Source organism: Saccopteryx bilineata, chromosome 7, assembly GCF_036850765.1.
Source record: "Saccopteryx bilineata isolate mSacBil1 chromosome 7, mSacBil1_pri_phased_curated, whole genome shotgun sequence".
NCBI classification, from domain to species: Eukaryota; Metazoa; Chordata; class Mammalia; order Chiroptera; family Emballonuridae; genus Saccopteryx; species Saccopteryx bilineata.
This window is the reverse complement of record NC_089496.1, coordinates 17,880,696-17,903,891: the sequence shown is the minus strand read 5'-3', so window position 1 is coordinate 17,903,891 and position 23,196 is coordinate 17,880,696. Positions and strand designations below refer to the sequence as shown.

The following is a 23,196-nucleotide window of genomic DNA, read 5'->3' as shown; positions in this document are numbered from 1 at the left end:
ATGGCAGCTGACACATGCTCTGGACTCTGCAAACGTGGAGCAAAGCGAGAGCAAGGATGGTCTTAGGTCTCTGAGGATAAGTGGGTTTGCCTCCTGAAAGCGCTTTTTCTGATAGATGTGACTGAATCTCCACAGTGCCTTTTGCAGTGTTGGGCAAATCAATGTGTTTCAAGTATGAAACAAGTGTGTTTAGGTTTGATTGCTTCTATTTTGCATTGGCAAGGGGCAGCACCCTGTGTGTGTGGCCTATGGAAGGCTGCGGGTGCTTGCCCTCAGGGTGGCCAGACTATAAATTGCAGACTGCCCGCTGCCATGGGGAGGGGCGAGTGTTTGCTATTGTTTGCTGGAGAAGGGGTATTTCTGCCTGGCCTGTTTGGCTGGGGAGTGCTGGGATGGGTGGGGGCCTGGGAGGAGAAAGAGAAGCAGTCTTCCTGCCTGTTTGATCATCTGCCATTATGAGTCTTTAAGAAACAGAATGGCCCACTATCCTCTGGCTCCACTGTTCCTTTACCATCTGCCCAAGTTCAGTGTGAAGCTGCATGGCCCCGGCCACTGGCCTTACATCTGGCACAGCCGGCAGGATTCAGATCAGATTGCTGTGGAGCCACAGCCACACTTGAGGGGTGGTGTGGAGGACTGGTCCTTGCTCTCCAATGTATGGTTCCCCATGGCTCTCCTTTTGGGGACTATTGGCTGGCTGTTTTATACAGTCCTGCGAGATGAAACTGAGAGCTCTGTGCGAGAGGCTGCCCAAAGCCAAAACCTCCATGAAGAGTTGCAGATCCGATCCGAGAACTGCAGGTCTAGCTAAAGGCTGAGAACCAGCAACGGCTTGAAATGGAGTAAGCACGGGAAAAAGAGGCCGACCAGGTTTGAGAGCTGCTGAGCACCCACAGCACCTGGGACTGGAGCAATCTACAGGTTTGTGAGTCGCAGTTTGCCCTGGAAGTTGAATGTTGGCAGTGGCAGTTGTTGGAAAAACAACTGCGGGTTAAGCTTCAGACTGAGAGCCAGCAGTGGCAGGAGCCAAAGATGGAGCTGTGCCAGTGGAGTGGCTCTAAGTTGGCAGGAGCAGGCGTTTCCAGCTCCTCTGCTGAGGATGAGGAGGCTCAGGCTGAAGGTGCCGTCCGCAGACTCCAGAAGGTAAAAACCCAACAGCAAAGAGTACCTACTGAGTCCCTGGTAGGCTTGCTGCGATTGTGGGACATAGGAGTGGATTGCATCATGCTCTCTGGAGCAGAGGTATACAGGTTGGCCACTGTTGCCACGCACTCCTCCTTGGGGCAGTGTCTTCAGAGCTGGCATGACTACAGGGATGAGGGGGGTGGCCTGAGGCCCTATGTGAACCTAGATGCCTGTAATGGACCTTTGGGTGATTTGCACAGACAGCTGGGCTGTCTATCGTGGACTGACTCTTGGATTGCAACCAAAGGGGGGCACTGGCTCCCTTGTTGGATGGACATACCACTTTTGGACAGTATAAGAGACCCTGATGGGGCGGGGGGGAGGCCCAGCTCTGGTGGAAGCCCCCCTGCACCAGAAAGCTGCTCTTGTCCAGTTGAAGAGATGGACCAAGGACACTTTAAGGTTTTCATGGACACAGCTTTCTAATATACAGGCCCATCCACCTACTGTGGAGTAGGGGCTAGAGATGGGCCTCCAGTTTGTGCCTTGGGCAGAGTGCTCAGGGGGACATTGTGAAGGGCACCTTTGTAATTGTTGGAATTGTATAACTTGTGCTGTTGCTATAGTCTGTTTGTTTATGTAAGGTACCTCATTCCTCTCACTGGGATACCTGTGGTGTAGATTGTGAGGCAAGCAATCCTAAAGGGGTGGAGTGTTGGGCAAACCAATGTGTTTCAAGTGTGAAACTAGTGTGTTTAGGTTTCCTCACTTGTATTTTTCACTGGTGCAGAGCAGTGCCATGTGTGTAGTTTATGGAAGGCTGCAGGTGCTTGCCCTCAGGGTGGTAGATTGCAAATTGCAGACTTCCTGCCACTGTGGGGAGGGGTGATTGTTTGCAATTGTTTGCTGTAGAAGGAGTATTTCTGCCTGGCCAGTTTTGATGGAGAGTGCTGAGGGGCTTGTGAGTCCGGATGGTGAGTCCAGAGAAAGAGTCCGGGTTGTGGAACCAGAAACCAACTTGGGGCTTGGGAGCCCTGATTTCAGTCCAGCCTATTTGGCTGGGGAGTTCTGGGACTGGTGGGGGCCTGTGAGGAGAAAGGGAAATGGTATTCTCTGTCTGTTTGCTCATCCGCCATTATGAGACTAAAATAAACGGAATGACCCACCATCCTCTGGCTCTACTGTTCCTTTACCACAGGGGTCCCCAAACTATGGCCCGTGGGCCACATGCGGCCCCCTGAGGCCATTTATCTGGCCCCCGCCGCACTTCCGGAAGGGGCACCTCTTTCATTGGTGGTCAGTGAGAGGAGCACATTGACCATCTCATTAGCCAAAAGCAGATCCATTGTTCCCATTGAAATACTGGTCAGTTTGTTGATTTAAATTTACTTGTTCTTTATTTTAAATATTGTATTTGTTCCTTTTTTGTTTTTGTTTTTTTACTTTAAAATAAGATATGTGCAGTATGCATAGGGATTTGTTCATAGTTTTTTTATAGTCCGGCCCTCCAACGGTCTGAGGGATAGTGAACTGGCCCCTGTGTAAAAAGTTTGGGGATCCCTGCTTTACCATCTGCCTGAATTCAGTGTGAATCTGCATAGCCATGGCCACTGGCCCTGCAGGCAGAGATCGCCTCTGGGTCTCAGCAGCACTGGAGTCTGGGCATTCACGTTCCTGTCTTGCATTCACAGTGTCATGGTTTTATTCATAAGTACTCAGAATATATGCTATTTGTTAAATGATGGCTAACTGCTGTTTCATATCAAGTACTTTAAAAATACTATTTCTGGCCTGATCTGTGGTGGCGTAGTGGGATAAAGCGTTGACCTGGAATGCTGAGGTCGCCTGTTCGATACCCTGGGCTTGCCTGGTCAAGGTACATATGGGAGTTGATGCTTCCTGCTCCTCCCCTTTCTCTCTCTCTCTCTCTCTCTCTCTCTCTCTCTCTCTCTCTCTCTCCTCTCTGAAAATTAAATAAATAAAATCTTTAAAAAAAATACTATTTCTAATTCCCTTATCTCCAAAGGGTTTATATTTTTGTCCCTATTGTATAGGTGAAGAAACAGTGATTTAGAGTGGTTTCAAAACCTGTCCAAGAAAGTTAATGCATACAGGCACAATTCTGTGTTGTTTGTGTTAGAACCATCGTAAATATTACTTCAAGTTCCATCAGTCAGTGAACCTCCAGGCTCACAGATGGTTTGGAAACAAGAACCTTGATTCTAACGCTGTGAAGGCCAGGAGGTTGTATCATTATTGACAGAGTCCAGCATCCTGAAGGCGGGTGAGCCTCTCATTCCAAAAGAGGTCTCCGCAATTGGCCCCTTGGGGCTGCCGGGCCTGTTCTTTCCTTCTTCTCTGACGTTTGGTATTTCCCCCCTAAGCACTTGACTTGGAAAGCCGCGTCCTCTCATTTATCAAGCCTTGCCTCCAAGCAGGCTGCCCCACTCCCAGTCTGACCACAGTTCCCTCCCAGGTGTTGGTGACTGGTCCAGCGCATTCTGAATCAGCAACCTTTTTGCCCTGTTCGGACTTTGGCTCACAAACAGCTTGCGAAGCACTTTCAGCTGATAGCTTACAACCAGAGCAGGGGCTGTCAGGCCCTTGATGCCTTCATCAGGCCCCTGGCTCGTTCATCACCAGCCTGGGAAACCACAGGGGCCTCGGCCTAAGGGCCGTTTCCATTTTGGCCCAGCCTGAGAGCCTGAGACTCCCAGGGCAGCCAGGGGCAGGCCGCAGACTCCCCTACCTTTGACCTGTTCTCCCAAACTCCATATGGACCACACCAAGAGCCCTAAGGAGTAAATATTCAGGGACAAGCATTGTTCTGTAGTTGGGCGTGCTTTTGACCGGCCTGTGTGCTGTAGCTCTGGCATGACAGGAATGGAGGAGGTGGTGAGGGTGGCAGGGCGATGGATGATGAAGGGTCAGGGTTTCCCAGCCCCAGGAGTATGCAAATGATGCTGGGTTTTGGAGTAAAGACCCCTACTTCCAGGACTGCGAGGGAAGGAGACTGTTGTCCCTCCTCACATTTGCTCACAGGATGGCTGCAAGTTACTCTCGCTGGAAAAGCCCAGAGGAGGACTTGAACATTATTTAGTTTTACCTTCAGCAATAAATACAATTAGTTTACTTACTGGCTGGCATTGACCTTCAGAGCTAATTTGGAGAGAAGATTATCAAGAGTAGGATTCTATATGGGCTTGCCTGGACAGGACATTTGAAATGTAATTTTATCAGCTGGTATGGAATGTACGCCTCAAACCGTCATCCCACACATCCGGGGACTCAGCACTGTAGGAAGCCACAGGGTGCATTTAACAGAACTGCACCAAGGGGACAAAGCTGACAAGGAAGACTGGAGACAGCACAGCCACTGATGCCCAGAGCTCTTGCTCCTCCATCCCTGTTCCTCACCTTGTGGCTGGGGACCAGAGGAAGAGCAGCCGGACCTAGGAGGGCAGCGCACGAGGAGAAGAATTCCTGGATGCACTGGAGCCACCCAAGAATGCTCACATAGATTTAGGTTTTCTAAGAAAGCAGAGGGTCTCTCCATATCCTCTCTACTTCATCCCCAGGGCCCAGACAGTGGTTAACAGAGGTGGGTTCAATTTCTGCATGTAATGCTGGAGAAGTCACAGTTCTAACTACCCACGGCAACCATCTCCACCCATCCAACAGACTCTGAGGTAAGGTTTGGGGTAGGAACTTATCACACGGTCAAGGCTATTATTGACTTTACTGGGGCATTAGCAGGAAGTAGATGGCAAATTAGGAAAATTCTAGAAGAGGTTTAGTAAAAGGACTATTACAAAGGCACACAGAGGATATATGGAAATCTCACAAGATGGAGCAATAGCTCCAATCTAGTAAGAGTGGAGCATCCTGACCATACCTAAGCCTGAAGGAGTCAGTTCAGGAAGCAGTTCCTGAAACTGGAACCCAGGGAGAGATAGTGCTGTGTGCTGAAGGCTCCTTGTAGGAACTGAGACCCTCAGGAGGTGGAGGGCCTCATGCAGTTGGCAGGGGGTGGGGGGGCAGGGGAATAAATACACTGACTTCATCCCCCTCCTTCCACTGGCCAACCAGAAACTGCAGGGCAAGCGAGCCAGTTGATAATCCATACAGGTCAGCCTCCTGGGGCACAGAGCAGGGTGGAGATGCTAAAGGCTGGATCTGAAGGGGCAATAGAATGTGTCCAGAACAGGTTTTAGTGGTTTTAATATCAGACTCAAGACCACACTTAATCTTAGCATTATGCAGGGCATGCCAATTGGGAAAACAGGGAGACATTCATCACCATAATAAACAAATTTATGTCTCTATTGTTTGCCTTAGACAATCTTTGTCTAGGGTTCTTGGTCCTTTGCACAGACATACTATGTGTTGTGTCTGTGTCCAAAATCACCTGGAGTTTAAAAAGCCAACTTGCAAAACCAATCAAAGACAAACTGACAGACTCAGAAGGAAACTCTGTCCAAATGGACATCTGAAAATGAAACCTACCCCGCTCCAGTCTTGCCCCAGGTGGAGCCCCCTTCAGACTCCCAAGCAGCTCGAGCTAGCTCTCCCAGAATCCCTGTGGAGAGGAAGCTAACCCAGGGAGTTTCTACCTTGTGGCACAAGACAAATTATCAATAGTTAGTAGAGAGACAGTGCTGTTTCCAGAAAGGCATATTAACCCAGAATACAAGGCACACGATTTTAAAACAATGATCATGAGACAAACAACAGATCAAAATACACAAAAGAACTCACATTCCACTTGTATCTGCACTTCCCCCTTTTCTGTTGCCTTTAGTTTACATGCAATTAAATTGTGTAAAGTGAATTAAATGCTTTATTTTGTTTTAAGTAATTACTTGGTTTGATTTATTCATCTTACTAGCGATTTGTTTCTTGAGGAGCTCCCAGTTTCTACTCTGAAGTCTCAGCTGTTATAACTGACAACTAACGGCACCATCTTGCCACACATGGCAATAAACAAAGGCACAGCCCAGAGAGGGTCCAACAAGTCCCCATGGTGCTTTTCACCAGTGGAGGTGAACATGTAGAAGAGAGCAAAATAAAAATGTTTTTAAACCAAGTAAGAAAGTGGAGAAGGTAGATAACGAAGAGAAAGAAAATGAAAGAGAAGCAAGAAAAAAGGGTGATGAAAGGAAAACCTATCAACTAAACCAGACAGTGCCAATCTACTTATTTTTGTGAGCCATGTCCCAATGCCCATAATTCTTCAGCTTCTCCTGAGAATAACCAGACAGGCCCAAGGGCAGAGGTCCACCAAGCAGGTGACGTGCCCAGCATGTGTCCCAGGGTGTGCATACCTGAAGGTGAACTTCGTGCAAGTAGCAGGGTTGTCATTGATGTCTTCCACCAGGAAGGTTATCTGTATGCAATTCTCCTGGCCTCCAAAGGGTCTATCCTTCACTAGGACTTCCAGAGAAAAGACAGGATTTTGCCTTAATTCACCTGCATCGCGGTCTAGCCTGTGGGCCACTTGGATGGTACCAGTTACTGAGAAGGCAAAGGTCAGAACATGACTCTGGAGAGAAACGAAGTGTAAGGGCAGATGGAGACTTGTAGTATGTTGAAAAGAACATTCTGATATGAGGACTGTCTTACACGGGGAATATTCTCATACAAACACGTTTTTAAAAATTCACGTTTAAGTTCCTGTATTAGATATTGATTGGAGTATCTAGCCTGACGCTTCCAGAATTTTTCACCCCAACCATCGGGGCTGGGCCCTTGGCAGCAGCTTTTGCCCATAGGGGTCTGGACAGGTAGGCAGCTGACTCCAGCTAGTCCACTGGGTTACTTTACTGTAGAATTTGTAGCGAGGAGACATACACTGGGTAAAGTCGAGTTAATAGTAGAGCTACAGGTAACAGGCCAGAACTCTAGGGGATGAGGGCACGGGAGCAGCGCTGCTTCCCACCTTCCTAGGTCCTGACTGTCCCATTCTTTCTCATGAGATACTTGGTATCCTACTCATAAGAGTCCCCATCTTTTATTTTATTTTTATCTTGCTTGGTTTGACTTGCCTTAATTTCTGTTACTTATGACCAAAGAGTCTTAAATATGCTTCCCCCAAACATTGTATTTGTTAAAATTTCAATTTTGCAATACTAGAGCCAATAGAATTTTAAATCAAGGTTGTCTGTCCCTGTACTATCAGTTTTGATGACAGGACATTAGGAAGGTTTCAGAGGTAGAGCACAATTATTGCCTCGGCCTGTCTCTCCTGAGAGCAGGTATACTTTGCCCTAAGCCTATGGGGCAAATAACACATTGTCTTCCTGGGACTGTCGTCCAGTGCTGGACTCCAAAAACCATTATATAAAGTGAAGTCTCTTTTTGGTGATGTCACAGGAACTCCTGATGTGATACTGTCTAGGAATAATGAAGAGGTAAGATCTGGAGTCAGTCAGCTTCAGTTCGTATTTCAGACTCAACAACATACAAGCTCTGAGACCTTGGACAAGTTGCTTCACCTATCTGAGTCTCTCTCTTAAGCCTCAGTTTCCTCATCTGTAAAATACAGATTATGATAGTTTGTTGGGTTGCTATGCTGAGTACTTTAGATGGAATGCAGGTGAGTCACTCAGCATAGGGTGTGGTAGGTACTGAGACCCTAATAAAAAAGTGGCTATTATAGGAGAAATAGCCTTCTCTGCTCTGAGACACTTAGATGGGAAAATAATGCTCAGCAATCCAGCAAATTGATCTAGATCAGCACAGTCCAGTACAATAACAACTAGCCGCATGTGATTAGCACTTGAAATGGGGCTAGCCCAAACTGAGATGTGCAGTAAATATAAAATACACAACAAACTTTAAAGATTTGGTACAAAAGAAACCCCAGTGATATAAAATATTTCATTCATAACCTTTAAATATTAACTAAATGTTAAAATGATGTTTTGGAACTGTTGGGTTAGCTAAGATGCCTTAAAATATTAATCTCACTTGTTTCTTTTTACTTTTTAAAAATGTGGCTACTAGAGGCTTTAAAATGATTTAAGTGGCTTCTAGTCTATTTCTATTGGACAACTTTGGTCTAGACCAGGCATGGCCAATGGCTCATGGGCCGGATCTGGCTCGCATAATGAGTTTATGCAGCCCGCGATTAAATTTTTAATATCTCCGCTACTTTAAAATCTCAGCTACTCAGAAGCGGAAATGTCTTTGATTATTGGAAATTGAGATATTTAAGAAGATAGTGATACACGGAAAAGAATTCCGAGTGTGACTAATCTAGGGTGAATCAAGTGGCATTGTAGCATAGACAATAGCTACAGTTGATAACTGAAAACGTGTCCAGGCTGTTTGTAAAATGAAATAATTGTTTTATTTGCGATATAACCCCTTCAAGCTCATTCTAAATTAAATATTGTTTCGATTGATTGCGATACAGTTTGGATATTTATATGGTATGTAATCCTATTTTTGTTAAAATATATTTTTATTAAAGTAATATTGTATATTAAAATTATTTCCACTCACATTTATTTATAAACAAATTACATAATAAAATTTTGTTTACTTAAATGAATCATTTTTGTATTTAACATTTTTTAATTTTAATATTTCGTCTACCCGGTGAAAAAAGTTTTTTCTAATCTGTCCTGAGGGCAAAACCTGTTGGCCACACCTGGTCTAGAGCCTCTCTTCAGAACACTTCAGAGTACCCTCAGGACAATGACCTCTCAGCTCTCACCTAGGAACCTGCCTCTATGGTGAAACAGGGATACAGCTGTCGACCTGAGGTCCTGTTTAGTTTCCCCAACCCCCATGTCAGCTGTTCTTAATATGCTTAGTACCAGGTTAACTTGTGATGGTCTAACAGAAAGGCATGCCTGGATCAGAAGATACATAAAACATTTGAAAAAATCCAAATGGCTGGCTGAAATAAAAGATGTACACAAATGATGTGAATAAGGGACTTACACTGATTTATCATGAAATAGCTGTTAACAGTAGTGATGCTGTAGAGGAGGAAACTGGTAGAACCTTTATCATCAGGGTCCTCAGCTGTAATATTGGCCACGATGGTTCCTGGAGCCAGTTCCTCCCGAATCGTATACACTTGCATTGGGCTGGAACAGAAATACAGCAGACATAGATAATTTTCAGGGGCAGGGAGGGTGGAGTCTGGGAAGTGGGTATTTGGGTAATGCTAAATATAGCTCCGAGCTGTTGAAGTTGCATCAGCATGCTCAGGGAGAACTCAGCAGCTGAAAGGATGGGAGACTGGCTTTTATATTCCAAAGATCACATCTCTGTGGATGCAAAAAAAGTGCCACGCTGTTACTGCAGTGACATTGGCCATGCTCTCTGACTTCACCGTCACCTGATGCCACTTAGATCAGCATTAACTTTTTTTAAAACTAAGCATAGTTGGTCTGTCCAGCCATCTTCTCTTTTTCTCCCAATTCTTGTGCAAAAGTTCCCTGAATGGTTTTTAGAATCTGTCTGAATATAATGTCCCAAACTACAGGTTCCTGACTCTCATCACGTGATGGCCACCAAAAGCCAGATAAACTGTAATCCTTCTCTATTCTAGTGTCTCTGCTTAGTTTTTACTTCTTCCTTGTCTTTTTCCCCCTTTGCTTGATGAAGCAGAATTAATGCACAGAATTTGTGTACCTTCCTAAGTAGCATTCATCATGAGATCAGTTCTCTGGATGGAGAAATGAGCTTCCTGGCAGAAGCCCAAGTCAGAACACAACTCTCCAAGGATGACTTCTGTAAGATGGTCTCATATCGCCAATTTACCTATCTTTCTCAGACCTTCACTGCCCTTTGAAAAGGCTGTTATGCATAAGACAGATAAGTTTGAAGTATGATCTACACAAGTTGGGTAAATTGAGTGATCCTGAATGCATCAAGGGAGGCTTATTGTTTAAAAAAACACACAAAAAAACCATGCAGGAAGTTCTTTCACTGAGGTTTGGGAAATCATTTCAGTGGGGAAAATAGTCATCTCTAATTTGCCAATTTCCTAAGTGTGGATTTTCCCACGTGGGATCTTCTTTAAGAGGGAAGAGTACATCTCAGATCTAAATGATGGCTTTCATTTTCTGAGCTCAGAATATTCCTGCAGATCTGTGTCATCATCCCTGGAGGGCAGGTGGGGCCAGAGGTAAGAAAAAGAAGAGGGAACCTCCAGCTAGAGTCAAATGCAGGCAGAGGAGGGCTGGACCCAGGCCCTCCTCACCAGGGCTTCTCCCTGAGCCCTGGGCCTTCCCCACTTATGAAGTGACCTCCTGTAGGTCCATCCCATTGTTACAGGATCTGAATCTTGTTCAGATAAAAAAGCTACCGCAGTGCTCTGGACTTCTCCCCATCCAGTGTTCCAATGAGGCAGGTTGTTAATCCATTTACTTACCTCACACACTCCCTTCTCAGAAAGTATGTGCTGTTCCCACTAATGCAGTGGTAGTCAACCTGATCCCTACTGCCCACTAGTGGGTGTTCCTGCTTTCATGGTGGGTGGTAGTGGAGCAACCAAAGTATAAATAAAAAGATAGATTTAACTATAGTAAGTTGTTTTATAAAGATTTATTCTGCCAAACTTAGTGAAAATCCGACATAAAGTACTTGGTAAGTAATTATTATTATATGCTTTAACTTGCTGTAACTCTGCTTTATAAATTTTATAAAGTAAAGTTACTTCCCTACTTTACAAATCACCATTACTGTGGAACCGGCAGGCGGTTAGAAAATGTTACTACTAACAGAGATACAAAGTGGGCGGTAGGTATAAAAAGGTTGACTGCCCCTGCACTAATGGTCTAGGATTAGATAAGTGGGTGGGGCCAAGGAGGCAAAGGTGGCAGAAACCAAATCAGAGCCAGAGGAGAGAGGGGTGGTGCCAGCTCCTAAGGCTACACTAAACCCTTGTGTCCATCATCTGAGAGCCCCTGTTTATAACCGGTCATATTTTTTCTTTAGTACTTGCTGTGGGTTCTGTTAACCTCTAACAAAGAGATCATTAAGACACCTGTGCCACCATCACAGTCTTGCCCCTGCTACTCCAATTATGGTCCCTGAATTTCTAACAGGCTCCCTGCGGGTGCAGACCTCAGGCCCACTCAGACCCATGGAATCAGAATCTGCATTTTTACAGGCTGCCCAGGGACTGACATGCACTTTAAAATTTGAGCAGGACTGGCCCTGGCCAGTGACTCAGTGGATAAAGCATCGGCCTGGTGTATGGATGTCCTGAGTTTGATTCCTAGTCAGGGCACACAGGAGAAGTGACCACCTGCTTCTTCCTCTGTTGGTCAAATAAGTTTGTAAATATGATGTATATGTTTGCTTGCTTATAGTTTGCATTGTGTGTGGGGGGACAGGCTGTAAGCTGGCAAGGTCCTTAAAGCCTAAGGCTTAGTTTTAAGACTAAGCTTTTCCCTCCCTTTTAATACTAAGATCTTTTCAACATCCTTTTAATACTAAGATCGCCTCAACACTAAGCTTTTCCCCACACCCTTGACTGTTGCATGATGTGGGGTGGTGCACTCTTAAGAGGAATCCCATTTATGCCTCAGATAAGTGACTTTGTATCAGAGACTTCCTTGTTTGTATATTGGCTTACAGGATTTAATTTCTACACTATAAAATAAGGCAGATATGAGGCTCTCTCTCTCTCTCTCTCTCTCTCTCTCTCTCAGTTCCTGCCATTAGCATTTCAGAGGAGAAGCAGCCAAGATGGTGGAGTGCTGAAAAAGAAGCCAGTTTGTGCAGAGTTTGTGCAAAGAGAAGGAGATGGGGAACAGAGGTGAATAAGGTTGGTGAGATAGAAACCTTTGATTGTAAGAATACTTGGATGAGTCAGTGGCTTTGGGAACCCTGAATGGAAAGGGAAGTGTCTTCCCACTGTGTGTATTTTCTCACCTACTGGATGCGAACTAGGATTAAAAGTAATGGCCCACCAGTTCTTGGCTCCGTTGTTTCATTACCATCTGTCCGAATCAAATGCAAACCTGCATGGGCCAGGCTGAGATGGTGGCTGTGGCTACTGGCTTTACATCCTCCCTCCCTCTCCCCCTTCTCTCCCTCTTCTCCTCCCACATCCAGTGGCTTGATTGTTTCAAGCTTCACCCAGGGAGCTGAGAATAGCTCCATTGGAGCTCATCAGCCTCAGGTGCTAAAAATAGCTTGGTACTCTAGCATTGGCCCAAGACAGGTTTGCTGGGTGGATCCCAGTTGGGGCTCATGCGGGAGTCTGCCTTACTGTCTTCCTGCCTCTTACCTTAAAAAAAAAAAAAAAAAAGAGCTTATAAGGGATCACCAGAGGTGAGAAGCACAAGCTCCCAGCCTCTCATAGAGCAGGCCCAGGATACTTGGGAAGAGAAACCCTTCCTCCCACCACCCCTCCTTCTCTAAGGCAGGGGTTCTCACCAGGGGGTGATTATGTTGGTTGTCTCACTAGGGGAGGAGGCTGCTATTCACAGGTAGGGAGTAGAAGCCAGGGATGTTGCTAATCATCCCACAATGCACAGAACAGCCCCCCGCCCCACAAGGAAGCTCAAAATGTCAGCAGACAGCCATTTAAGGTATCTCTTCTACAGGCCCATCTAGTCCATGCCGGGTACTCCAGGAGGTCAGGTCCCCGTGAAGGGACTGGCTGGGCCACTGGTGATGGAACAGCTCCTCAGGTAAAACGTTCTCCCCTTGGCTGACCTGACACTGAGACAGGCACAAGATAAAATCTTTGGTTTATTTGGTTTGGGGACCCAACACCCACATATGACTAAAATATTCAATGTAAAGCAGACCACAGTTAAGATGTCTTCAAAGCGCAGTGAAACCAGGGACCTGGCAGCCGCCCACAGGGTAAAGCTCTGATACAGTTATATCTATAGCCACCCTTCTCCCTCATAACATGGGATCTCCAGAGCCTGGATGATAGGTGGACAACAGCCACACGCATGGGACAGGGGGAAATCCTGGGTGACTATGGTGACTTTGTCACTGTGAATAAATACTCAGTAAGTACTTGAGGTGTGTATACACTGCCAGGCACCAGGTTGGAAAGGACTGTGAGTAAATACAGAAGAAATGGGCAGAAGAAGAGAAAGAAGTACCTTAAAAACAGTGCCCTGCAAAAGCAGCAATTGTACAGAAATTGTACTTACTTTGGTTGTACTAATTGCAGGACTTTAACAAACAGCAAAGATAGAAGAGTTGTTTCCACATTTTACATTCTTACTTCCCACTCAAATTCAGTGTACCTGAGTCAGTTTGAGGACTGACTTTTTGTTAATCCTGAATAAAGTAATTTATGGTCAGTACTAGCATGGATTTGGTGAGAAGAAGAATGATGGTTGAACCATGAAAGCCCTCAAAGTCAGCACTTAGTTTAAAACTAAGTAAACTCTTTCAAATCGTAGATGGCTGAGGGACTAGACTGACTCCAGGGCATAACTGGGGTAGAGCCAGAGCAGCCCCCTGCCCCAAATCCTCCTCTAGAGCACAGCTCTCACAGCCCCCCTGTCCCAAATCCTCCTCTAGAGCACAGCTCTCACAGCCCCCTGTCCCAAATCCTCCTCTAGAGCACAGCTCTCACAGCCCCCCTGCCCCAAATCCTCCTCTAGAGCACAGCTCTCACAGGCCCCTGTCCCAAATTCTCCTCTAGAGCCCAGCTCTCACAGCCCTGTCCCAAATCCTCCTCTAGAGCACAGCTCTCACAGCCCTGTCCCAAATCCTCCTCTAGAGCACAGCTCTCACAGACCTGTCCCAAATCCTCCTCTAGAGCACAGCTCTCACAGCCCCCTGTCCCAAATCCTCCTCTAGAGCACAGCTCTCACAGCCCCTGTACCAAGTCCTCCTCTAGAGCACAGCTCTCACAGCCCCCTGTCCCAAATCCTCCTCTAGAGCACAGCTCTCACAGACCTGTCCCAAATCCTGCTCTAGAGCACAGCTCTCACAGCCCCCTGTCCCAAATCCTTCTCTAGAGCACAGCTCTCACAGCCCCCTGTCCGAAATCCTCCTCTAGAGCACAGCTCTCACAGCCCCCCTGTCCCAAATCCTCCTCTAGAGCACAGCTCTCACAGCCCCCTGTCCTAAATCCTCCTCTAGAGCACAGCTCTCACAGCCCCCCTGCCCCAAATCCTCCTCTAGAGCACAGCTCTCACAGCCCCCTGTCCCAAATCCTGCGCTAGACCACAGCTCTCACAGACCTGTCCTAAATCCTCCTCTAGAGCACAGCTCTCACAGCCCCTCTGCCCCAAATCCTTCTCTAGAGCACAGCTCTCACAGCCCCCTGCCCCAAATCCTCCGCTAGAGCACAGCTCTCACAGCCCCCCTGCCCCAAATCCTCCTCTAGAGCACAGCTCTCACAGCCCCCTGTCCCAAATCCTCCTCTAGAGCACAGCTCTCACAGCCCCCCTGCCCCAAATCCTCCTCTAGAGCACAGCTCTCACAGCCCCCTGCCCCAAATCCTCCTCTAGAGCACAGCTCTCACAGCCCCTCTGCCCCAAATTATCCTCTAGAGCACAGCTCTCACAGCCCCTCTGCCCCAAATCCTCCTCTAGACCACAGCTCTCACAGACCTGTCCCAAATCCTCCTCTAGAGCACAGCTCTCACAGACCTGCCCCAAATCCTCCTCTAGAGCACAGCTCTCACAGCCCCCTGTCCCAAATCCTCCTGTAGAGCACAGCTCTCACAGACCTGCCCCAAATCCTCTGCTAGAGCACAGCTCTCACAGCCCCCTGCCCCAAATCCTCCTCTAGAGCACAGCTCTCACAGACCTGCCCCAAATCCTCCTCTAGAGCAAAGCTCTCACAGCCCCCGTCCCAAATCCTCCTCTAGAGCACAGCTCTCACAGCCCCTCTGCCCCAAATCCTCCTCTAGAGCACAGCTCTCACAGCCCCCTGTCCCAAATCCTCCTGTAGAGCACAGCTCTCACAGACCTGCCCCAAATCCTCTGCTAGAGCACAGCTCTCACAGCCCCCCTGTCCCAAATTCTCCTCTAGAGCCCAGCTCTCACAGCCCTGTCCCAAATCCTCCTCTAGAGCACAGCTCTCACAGCCCCCTGTCCCAAATCCTCCTCTAGAGCACAGCTCTCACAGACCTGCCCCAAATCCTCCTCTAGAGCACAGCTCTCACAGCCCCCTGTCCCAAATCCTTCTCTAGAGCACAGCTCTCACAGACCTGCCCCAAATCCTCCTCTAGAGCACAGCTCTCACAGCCCTCCTGCCCCAAATCCTCCTCTAGAGCACAGCTCTCACAGCCCCCTGCTCCAAATCCTCCTCTAGAGCACAGCTCTCACAGCCCCCTGTCCCAAATCCTCCTCTAGAGCACAGCTCTCACAGACCTGCCCCAAATCCTCCTCTAGAGCAAAGCTCTCACAGCCCCCTGTCCCAAATCCTCCTCTAGAGCACAGCTCTCACAGCCCCCTGCTCCAAATTCTCCTCTAGAGCACAGCTCTCACAGCCCCCTGTTTTAAATCCTCCTCTAGAGCACAGCTCTCACAGCCCCCTGTCCCAAATCCTCCTCTAGAGCACAGCTCTCACAGACCTGTCCCAAATCCTGCTCTAGAGCACAGCTCTCACAGCCCCCTGTCCCAAATCCTGCTCTAGAGCACAGCTCTCACAGCCCCCCTGTCCCAAATCCTCCTCTAGAGCACAGCTCTCACAGCCCCCCTGTCCCAAATCCTCCTCTAGAGCACAGCTCTCACAGCCCCCTGTCCCAAATCCTCCTCTAGAGCACAGCTCTCACAGACCTGTCCCAAATCCTGCTCTAGAGCACAGCTCTCACAGCCCCCTGTCCCAAATCCTCCTCTAGAGCACAGCTCTCACAGACCTGTCCCAAATCCTGCTCTAGAGCACAGCTCTCACAGCCCCCTGTCCCAAATCCTCCTCTAGAGCACAGCTCTCACAGCCCCCCTGTCCCAAATCCTCCTCTAGAGCACAGCTCTCACAGCCCCCCTGTCCCAAATCCTCCTCTAGAGCACAGCTCTCACAGCCCCCTGTCCCAAATCCTCCTCTAGAGCACAGCTCTCACAGCCCCCTGCCCCAAATCCTCCTCTAGAGCACAGCTCTCACAGCCCCCTGCCCCAAATCCTCCTCTAGAGCACAGCTCTCACAGACCTGTCCCAAATCCTGCTCTAGAGCACAGCTCTCACAGCCCCCTGTCCCAAATCCTGCTCTAGAGCACAGCTCTCACAGCCCCCCTGTCCCAAATCCTCCTCTAGAGCACAGCTCTCACAGTCCCCCTGTCCCAAATCCTCCTCTAGAGCACAGCTCTCACAGCCCCCTGTCCCAAATCCTCCTCTAGAGCACAGCTCTCACAGACCTGTCCCAAATCCTGCTCTAGAGCACAGCTCTCACAGCCCCCTGTCCCAAATCCTACTCTAGAGCACAGCTCTCACAGACCTGTCCCAAATCCTGCTCTAGAGCACAGCTCTCACAGCCCCCTGTCCCAAATCCTGCTCTAGAGCACAGCTCTCACAGCCCCCGTGTCCCAAATCCTCCTCTAGAGCACAGCTCTCACAGCCCCCCTGTCCCAAATCCTCCTCTAGAGCACAGCTCTCACAGCCCCCTGTCCCAAATCCTCCTCTAGAGCACAGCTCTCACAGCCCCCTATCCCAAATCCTCCTCTATAGCACAGCTCTCACAGCCCCCTGTCCCAAATCCTCCTCTAGAGCACAGTTCTCACAGACCTGTCCCAAATTCTGCTCTAGAGCACAGCTCTCACAGCCCCCTGTCCCAAATCCTCCTCTAGAGCACAGCTCTCACAGCCCCCTGTCCCAAATTCTCCTCTAGAGCACAGCTCTCACAACCCTGTCCCAAATCCTCCTCTAGAGCACAGCTCTCACAGCCCCCTGTCCCAAATCCTCCTCTAGAGCACAGCTCTCACAGCCCCCCTGCCCCAAATCCTCCTCTAGAGCACAGCTCTCACAGCCCCCTGTCCCAAATCCTTCTCTAGAGCACAGCTCTCACAGACCTGCCCCAAATCCTCCTCTAGAGCACAGCTCTCACAGCCCTCCTACCCCAAATCCTCCTCTAGAGCACAGCTCTCACAGCCCCCTGCTCCAAATCCTCCCCTAGAGCACAGCTCTCACAGCCCCCTGTCCCAAATCCTCCTCTAGAGCACAGCTCTCACAGACCTGCCCCAAATCCTCCTCTAGAGCAAAGCTCTCACAGCCCCCTGTCCCAAATCCTCCTCTAGAGCACAGCTCTCACAGCCCCCTGCTCCAAATTCTCCTCTAGAACACAGCTCTCACAGCCCCCTGTTTTAAATCCTCCTCTAGAGCACAGCTCTCACAGCCCCCTGTCCCAAATCCTCCTCTAGAGCACAGCTCTCACAGCCCCCTGTCCCAAATCCTGCTCTAGAGCACAGCTCTCACAGCCCCCCTGTCCCAAATCCTCCTCTAGAGCACAGCTCTCACAGCCCCCCTGTCCCAAATCCTCCTCTAGAGCACAGCTCTCACAGCCCCCTGTCCCAAATCCTCCTCTAGAGCACAGCTCTCACAGACCTGTCCCAAATCCTGCTCTAGAGCACAGCTCTCACAGCCCCCTGTCCCAAATCCTGCTCTAGAGCACAGCTCTCACAGCCCCCTGTCCGAAATCCTCCTCTAGAGCACAGCTCTCACAGCCCCCCTGTCCCAAATCCTCCTCTAGAGCACAGCTCTCACAGCCCCCTGTCCTAAATCCTCCTCTAGAGCACAGCTCTCACAGCCCCCCTGCCCTAAATCCTCCTCTAGAGCACAGCTCTCACAGCCCCCCTGCCCCAAATCCTCCTTTAGAGCACAGCTCTCACAGCCCCCTGTCCCAAATCCTCCTCTAGAGCACAGCTCTCACAGCCCCCTGTCCCAAATCCTGTGCTAGACCACAGCTCTCACAGACCTGTCCCAAATCCTCCTCTAGAGCACAGCTCTCACAGCCCCCTGCCCCAAATCCTCCTCTAGAGCACAGCTCTCACAGCCCCCTGTCCCAAATCCTCCTGTAGAGCACAGCTCTCACAGCCACTTGTCCCAAATCCTCCTCTAGAGCACAGCTCTCACAGCCCCCTGTCCCAAATCCTCCTGTAGAGCACAGCTCTCACAGCCACTTGTCCCAAATCCTCCTCTAGAGCACAGCTGTCACAGACCTGTCCCTTCCAACATCCAAGGACCACTGTTTGAAATTAAGTTTCTAGGTTTGGGGTTTTTTTAATGGTTAGATGGTCACTAGATGATGCTCTGTCTGGGATGGAGACTAACTGGCTCATCTCTTAAACCAGAGTTCCAGGCTGATCTCTGGGACCCAACAACCAGCCAAGGTCATGTTCTCTTTCTGCTGAGGTCAATGGCTTTACTTTGGAAGATGAAGTCCAAACCAGATGGTCTACAAGTTGTACCCCTTGGGAGAAATTATTTTCCCCTTTGCAAACCCACTAGCCTGTTGCCCCATCTGAGCGACCAGGGATGGGGGGAGGGCCCAGAATGCTTTGCTCCAGGCCCACAGCCACCACCTCCCTCTGAGGGTCACTGTTGAGCCCACAGAGCTGTGTAGCCAGTGCTGGAGTCGGAACCCAGGCCTTGCTGTCATAACTATTTATAAACTGCCTGAACTGCGCTCCAGAGGAGCCTGTGAGCAGAGACGCATTGCATCGGGGGTTTGAACTTAATCAGGCAACAGACAGCAATGGCAGATATTATGTGGAAGTGTATCTACTGCTGTTCCCTCCATATCAACACCCAGGAACTGGGCTATAGACTGTGTTAAAATCTAGAAGTTTCACAATTGTGTGTTTTGCCAAATGGCACCAGGTTAGCCTGGGAAATGGGGTGGCCTTACTACCTCCCAATTTTAGAACACTTTGCAAGCATTGTGTGTAGTTCTAGGGTGCAGTGGGCTATTTGTGTGGAGTCTCCTAAGCTGACTTTATTTATAGCCATTCATGCAAAAGATCCCAGGCACGTGAGTTTGCCAGCTTTCTTTGGCTGGCCTCTGAACCCACCTCAGGGACTGGGGCAGTTCTATACAGTAAGCCAAGCTGTTTGCAGTGTCATATGCCATCTCAAAGTCCCGTCTTCCCCTCCTACATCCTCATTTAGGATAGGCTCCGGTCTTCCCTTCATGCGCAAGCTGATGCCAGGCACATCCCTACAGGCTGCTGCCACCAGATTCACTTACCTTCCTCTCACCTCTGCAGATGTGACAGCTGCCAGACACAGCCAGCTTTGCCAGACCCACCAGGGCAGGAAGGGACTCAGAGCACCCAGCAGTGAGCAGACAGGCACCACCGAAATAGCCCTCGCCTCAGTGGGAGAGGATGAGCCTCTGTGGGTGGGCTTTATGGGGTGTGACTGACAATGCGCTCAGGGTTAGGCTACTGTTAGTGCTGAGCGCTCTGTTACAGAAGTACCTGCCTTACCTGGTAGTACCACCTTATTTGCAGCAGATACAACCCACGACCCCCCGCAGAGAGTATCAGACCCTGTATACACCGTGTTTTTCCTATACATAAATAACTGTGATAAAGTGTAACTTATAAATTAGGCAATTTCACAGCTAGAATATTTGTTCCTACCATAGATCTTAGCAACCTCGGCATATGATTTTTTTTCTTTCCTTATCAAGTCAAAAACTTTCACCTTTTCACTTAAAGGAAACGCTTTATGGTTTCCCTCTGGCATATCTGAACTGCCACTCTTGCGCTCTGGGGCCACTGTTGAGTAAAATAAGGGCAACTTGAACACAAGCACTGTGATACCGAGGCAGTCTATCTTAGCAGTTGCCAACCTTTTTCATCTCATGGCACACATAAGCTAATTACTAAAATTCTGGTCACACCAAAAATATATTTTTTGCTTATCAATAACAACAAAAAATAGGCATAATTTTGATTCATTCACACCAGATAGCTATTGTGTTGGCTACTGCCTTTTTTTTTTTTTTTTTTTTTTTGACAATCTAAAGAAAAAGAAGTCAGTGCCCCTGACTATTTAGTCAGGTACTGCATGTTTTAAAAACTCTTGTGGAACACTGGCTGAAAATCTCTGGACTATTTGACAACCCAGATGGCTACTAAGTGACTAAGGGGTGGGGGAGATCATGTCCAGCATGGGCACACTGGACCAAGGGATGATTCATGTCCCAGGTGCGATGGAGCAGACAATGCAAGATTTCAGCACACTGCTCAGAACTGTGCAAACGAAACCTTATGAATTGTTTATTTCTGAAATCTTTCATTGAGATTCCAGAGGCTCAGGCGAAGAACACTGTGAAGATCTTGGAGACTTCAGCTCTTCTCCAGGCCAGTGCAGGACACCCCTCTGCCTTGTACTGAATGTGTCTGATGTGGCTCTGACACCTAAGAGAGATGTGCCTGTGGCCCACAGTGCCCCGAGTGCCCCAGGCCTACCTGGTAAAGCGCGGGGTCTCATCGTTGATGTTCACAATGTTCACCTGCAGTGATGCGGATGCTCTGAGCCCCTGGCTATCTCTCACCTCCACAACCAGGTGGTACCTGTCAGGGGAACATCCCAAGTGAGGGAGTCAAGCTTTGCTGACACTTCCTCAAAATGAGGTGGGGAAAATGGGGTGGGAGGAGGGAGGAAAGAGTCTATTCTCTTCCTGCCACCTACTTCAGATACTCCTGCAGTCAGACCTGCTAGTTCCACCATTCTTTCCTTGCCTCTGAAAGCCCACTCACACTTTTCATCCTGTAGTTGTTATTCACAGCTCACCTTACCACATGGCTATTCACCCTGTGAAGTTGCACACTCAATCTCCATCTCGCCTCAGATCTCTGCAAAGTGTGTATTGCACCCATGTGATGAATCCGACGCTCCCATGGATTAAGTAACTAGCCCTGGTTCTCAAACCCAGTGCAGAGCCAAAAACCAAGCCTGGGTTGACTCCAAGTTCTGTGTGTTTTCATCCACGAGCGAACACTGGCCTCTCCCCACGTCTTTGCTCAAAGGCCTGCCTCCCTCCACCCTGCTGCTTTTATGTTAGCAAGTAGCTCAGGCAGCTGCCTCTCCCAAGCCAGCAAGGAATCAGAGGCAATTCTCGCATGCTTTGGTGCCTTCTCCCACACCTTCATTCTTATTATCTGCAGAGGAAGACTTTGGATGGGGAAGGGGGCCTTCCAGATAACTGCCTTATTCCCCTTTGGGGCTCACTACCCTCTGAACTTGGCAGGAGGGCAGCAAACTGCTCAGGGCCTCCCTAGTTGCCCTCAACCTGCCCTATGCTGTCTCCTTGACCCTCAGATAAAGGAACTTCATGCAAGGTCATTGGCAAAGCCTACCTGTTATGTCCGGCTTCAAAGTCAAATTCTATTGTGGAGAAGAGGGTTCCATTAGCAGACATGGCGAAGCTTTTTGAGGGAGAAATCAGAAAATACTAAAAAAAAGGGGGGGGGAAACAATGTGACTAAGAATACTTATGTATCTTTCCCCAGAGGACAAATCTGTTCGGTTTCCATTTTCTATTCTTAGCCCATAGAGAATTCTATTTTTTTTTTTTTTTTTTTTTTTGAGAATCAGAGAGAGGGATAGATAGGAACAGACAGACAGGAACAGAGAGAGATGAGAAGAATCAATCATCAGTTTTTTGTTGCAACACCTTAGTTGTTCATTGATTGCTTTCTCATATGTGCCTTGACCGTGGCCTTTAGCAGACCGAGTAAACCCCTTGCTCAAGCCAGTGACCTTGGGTCCAAACTGGTGAGCTTTGCTTAAACCAGATGAGCCCATGCTCAAGCTGGCAACCTCGGGGTCTCAAACCTGGGTCCTCGGCATCCCATTGCTCTATCCACTGAGCTACCGTCTGGTCAGGCCCATGGAGAATTCTTGATGCATCAGTATGAGGCCCAAATGGGCAGTTTTCAGACTTAATGGTTCTTGAATCAAGAAACTTCTAGATCTGTTGGTCTGAGCCTCTGACCCTGATTTGCCACACCCTGAGAAGCTGGTCACTGGATCCTGCTTTAATTACAGAATGTATATAAAAGGCCCCCTGTCTAGGCATTGTGCTTGAGTCCAGTCTCCTTATCCCTGTCACGAAATCTCCTCATCCCTGTCATGCATTCCCACTTCTGTCCCCCAGGACTACTTCTGGCTTTAACCAGCACTGTTTAAACACAGCTACCACACATTAGGTAACACTGGGGAACAAAATTTTGGTTGCATTCACAAAAATTAGGTTGCATCCACCTAATTCGAGTGTGCTGATCTCAAATCTGACATTAGTTTTTCTCTGTAAGCTACAGTTTCTTTGCAATTCAAGATTTTAGGTTTTCATCTTATTGTAAAATTTTCAACATTTAGTTTAGCATAATGAAGTAGAATGTCTTCTTAGGCATCATCTTTGTGAAAATATAATAATTTATATAATGCAGAAAATACACTAAAAGATATGATTGCATCAGAATTTGTCTACAATTTCAAAATAGAATATATTAAAACACTTATTTTAATCATAAAATTTGCACAAAACTTATTTAAATTCTATTCAGGCAAAAATTTGCGTTTGTAGCTCTTGTGTTTGTGTACTTGTTGAGGACAAATCTCCTTTGATGCTCCAGCAGTAGTCTGCTCATCACTAATAGCTCCAAGATTTTCGGGAAACTTATCAAGGTGACTGTTCAGGAAGTGAATCTTAACACTCATGTTACATCCAATGTCACGGAAAACCAACAGCATCCTTTGAACCAGAAGTTCATAGTTTTCTGCTTTTTTGTTGCCAAAGAAGTTCTTTGTAACTGCCACAAAAGACTGCTATGCTGCTTTCTCCTCCTTATTCAACTTCCTGGCAAATTCTTTGTCACGTATGAGGGTTTGAATTTGAGGTCCATTGAATACACCTGCTTTTATCTTCTCAAAAGACAAGGCATGAAAAGCAGAAATAATATGTTGAAAGCATTCACTTTTTCTATTCAAAGCCTGAACAAACTGCTTCATTAAACCAAGTTTGATGTGAAGTGGGGGAAAAATGATACTGTCTCAATTAACTACAGGTTCATTCACAATATTTTGCATCCCTACTTCCAGAGCTTCATGTTTCAGCCACTCCTTCTGTGTCCAGTGTTTCTCCCAAGCTCGGCTGTCCCACAAACACAGAAAGCAA

General features: G+C 47.9%; 1 protein-coding gene across 1 annotated transcript in view; it reads right to left on the bottom strand.

Annotated features, from left to right (window-relative positions):
* The window catches only part of CDHR3 (cadherin related family member 3), a 199,593-nt gene that overhangs the window by 27,759 nt on the left and 148,638 nt on the right, over positions 1–23,196 (bottom strand). The window contains 4 exon segments of the mRNA XM_066240203.1: positions 6,450–6,639; positions 9,076–9,224; positions 20,486–20,590; positions 21,377–21,471. Of these exon segments, the coding sequence (XP_066096300.1) occupies positions 6,450–6,639; positions 9,076–9,224; positions 20,486–20,590; positions 21,377–21,471 (539 nt within the window).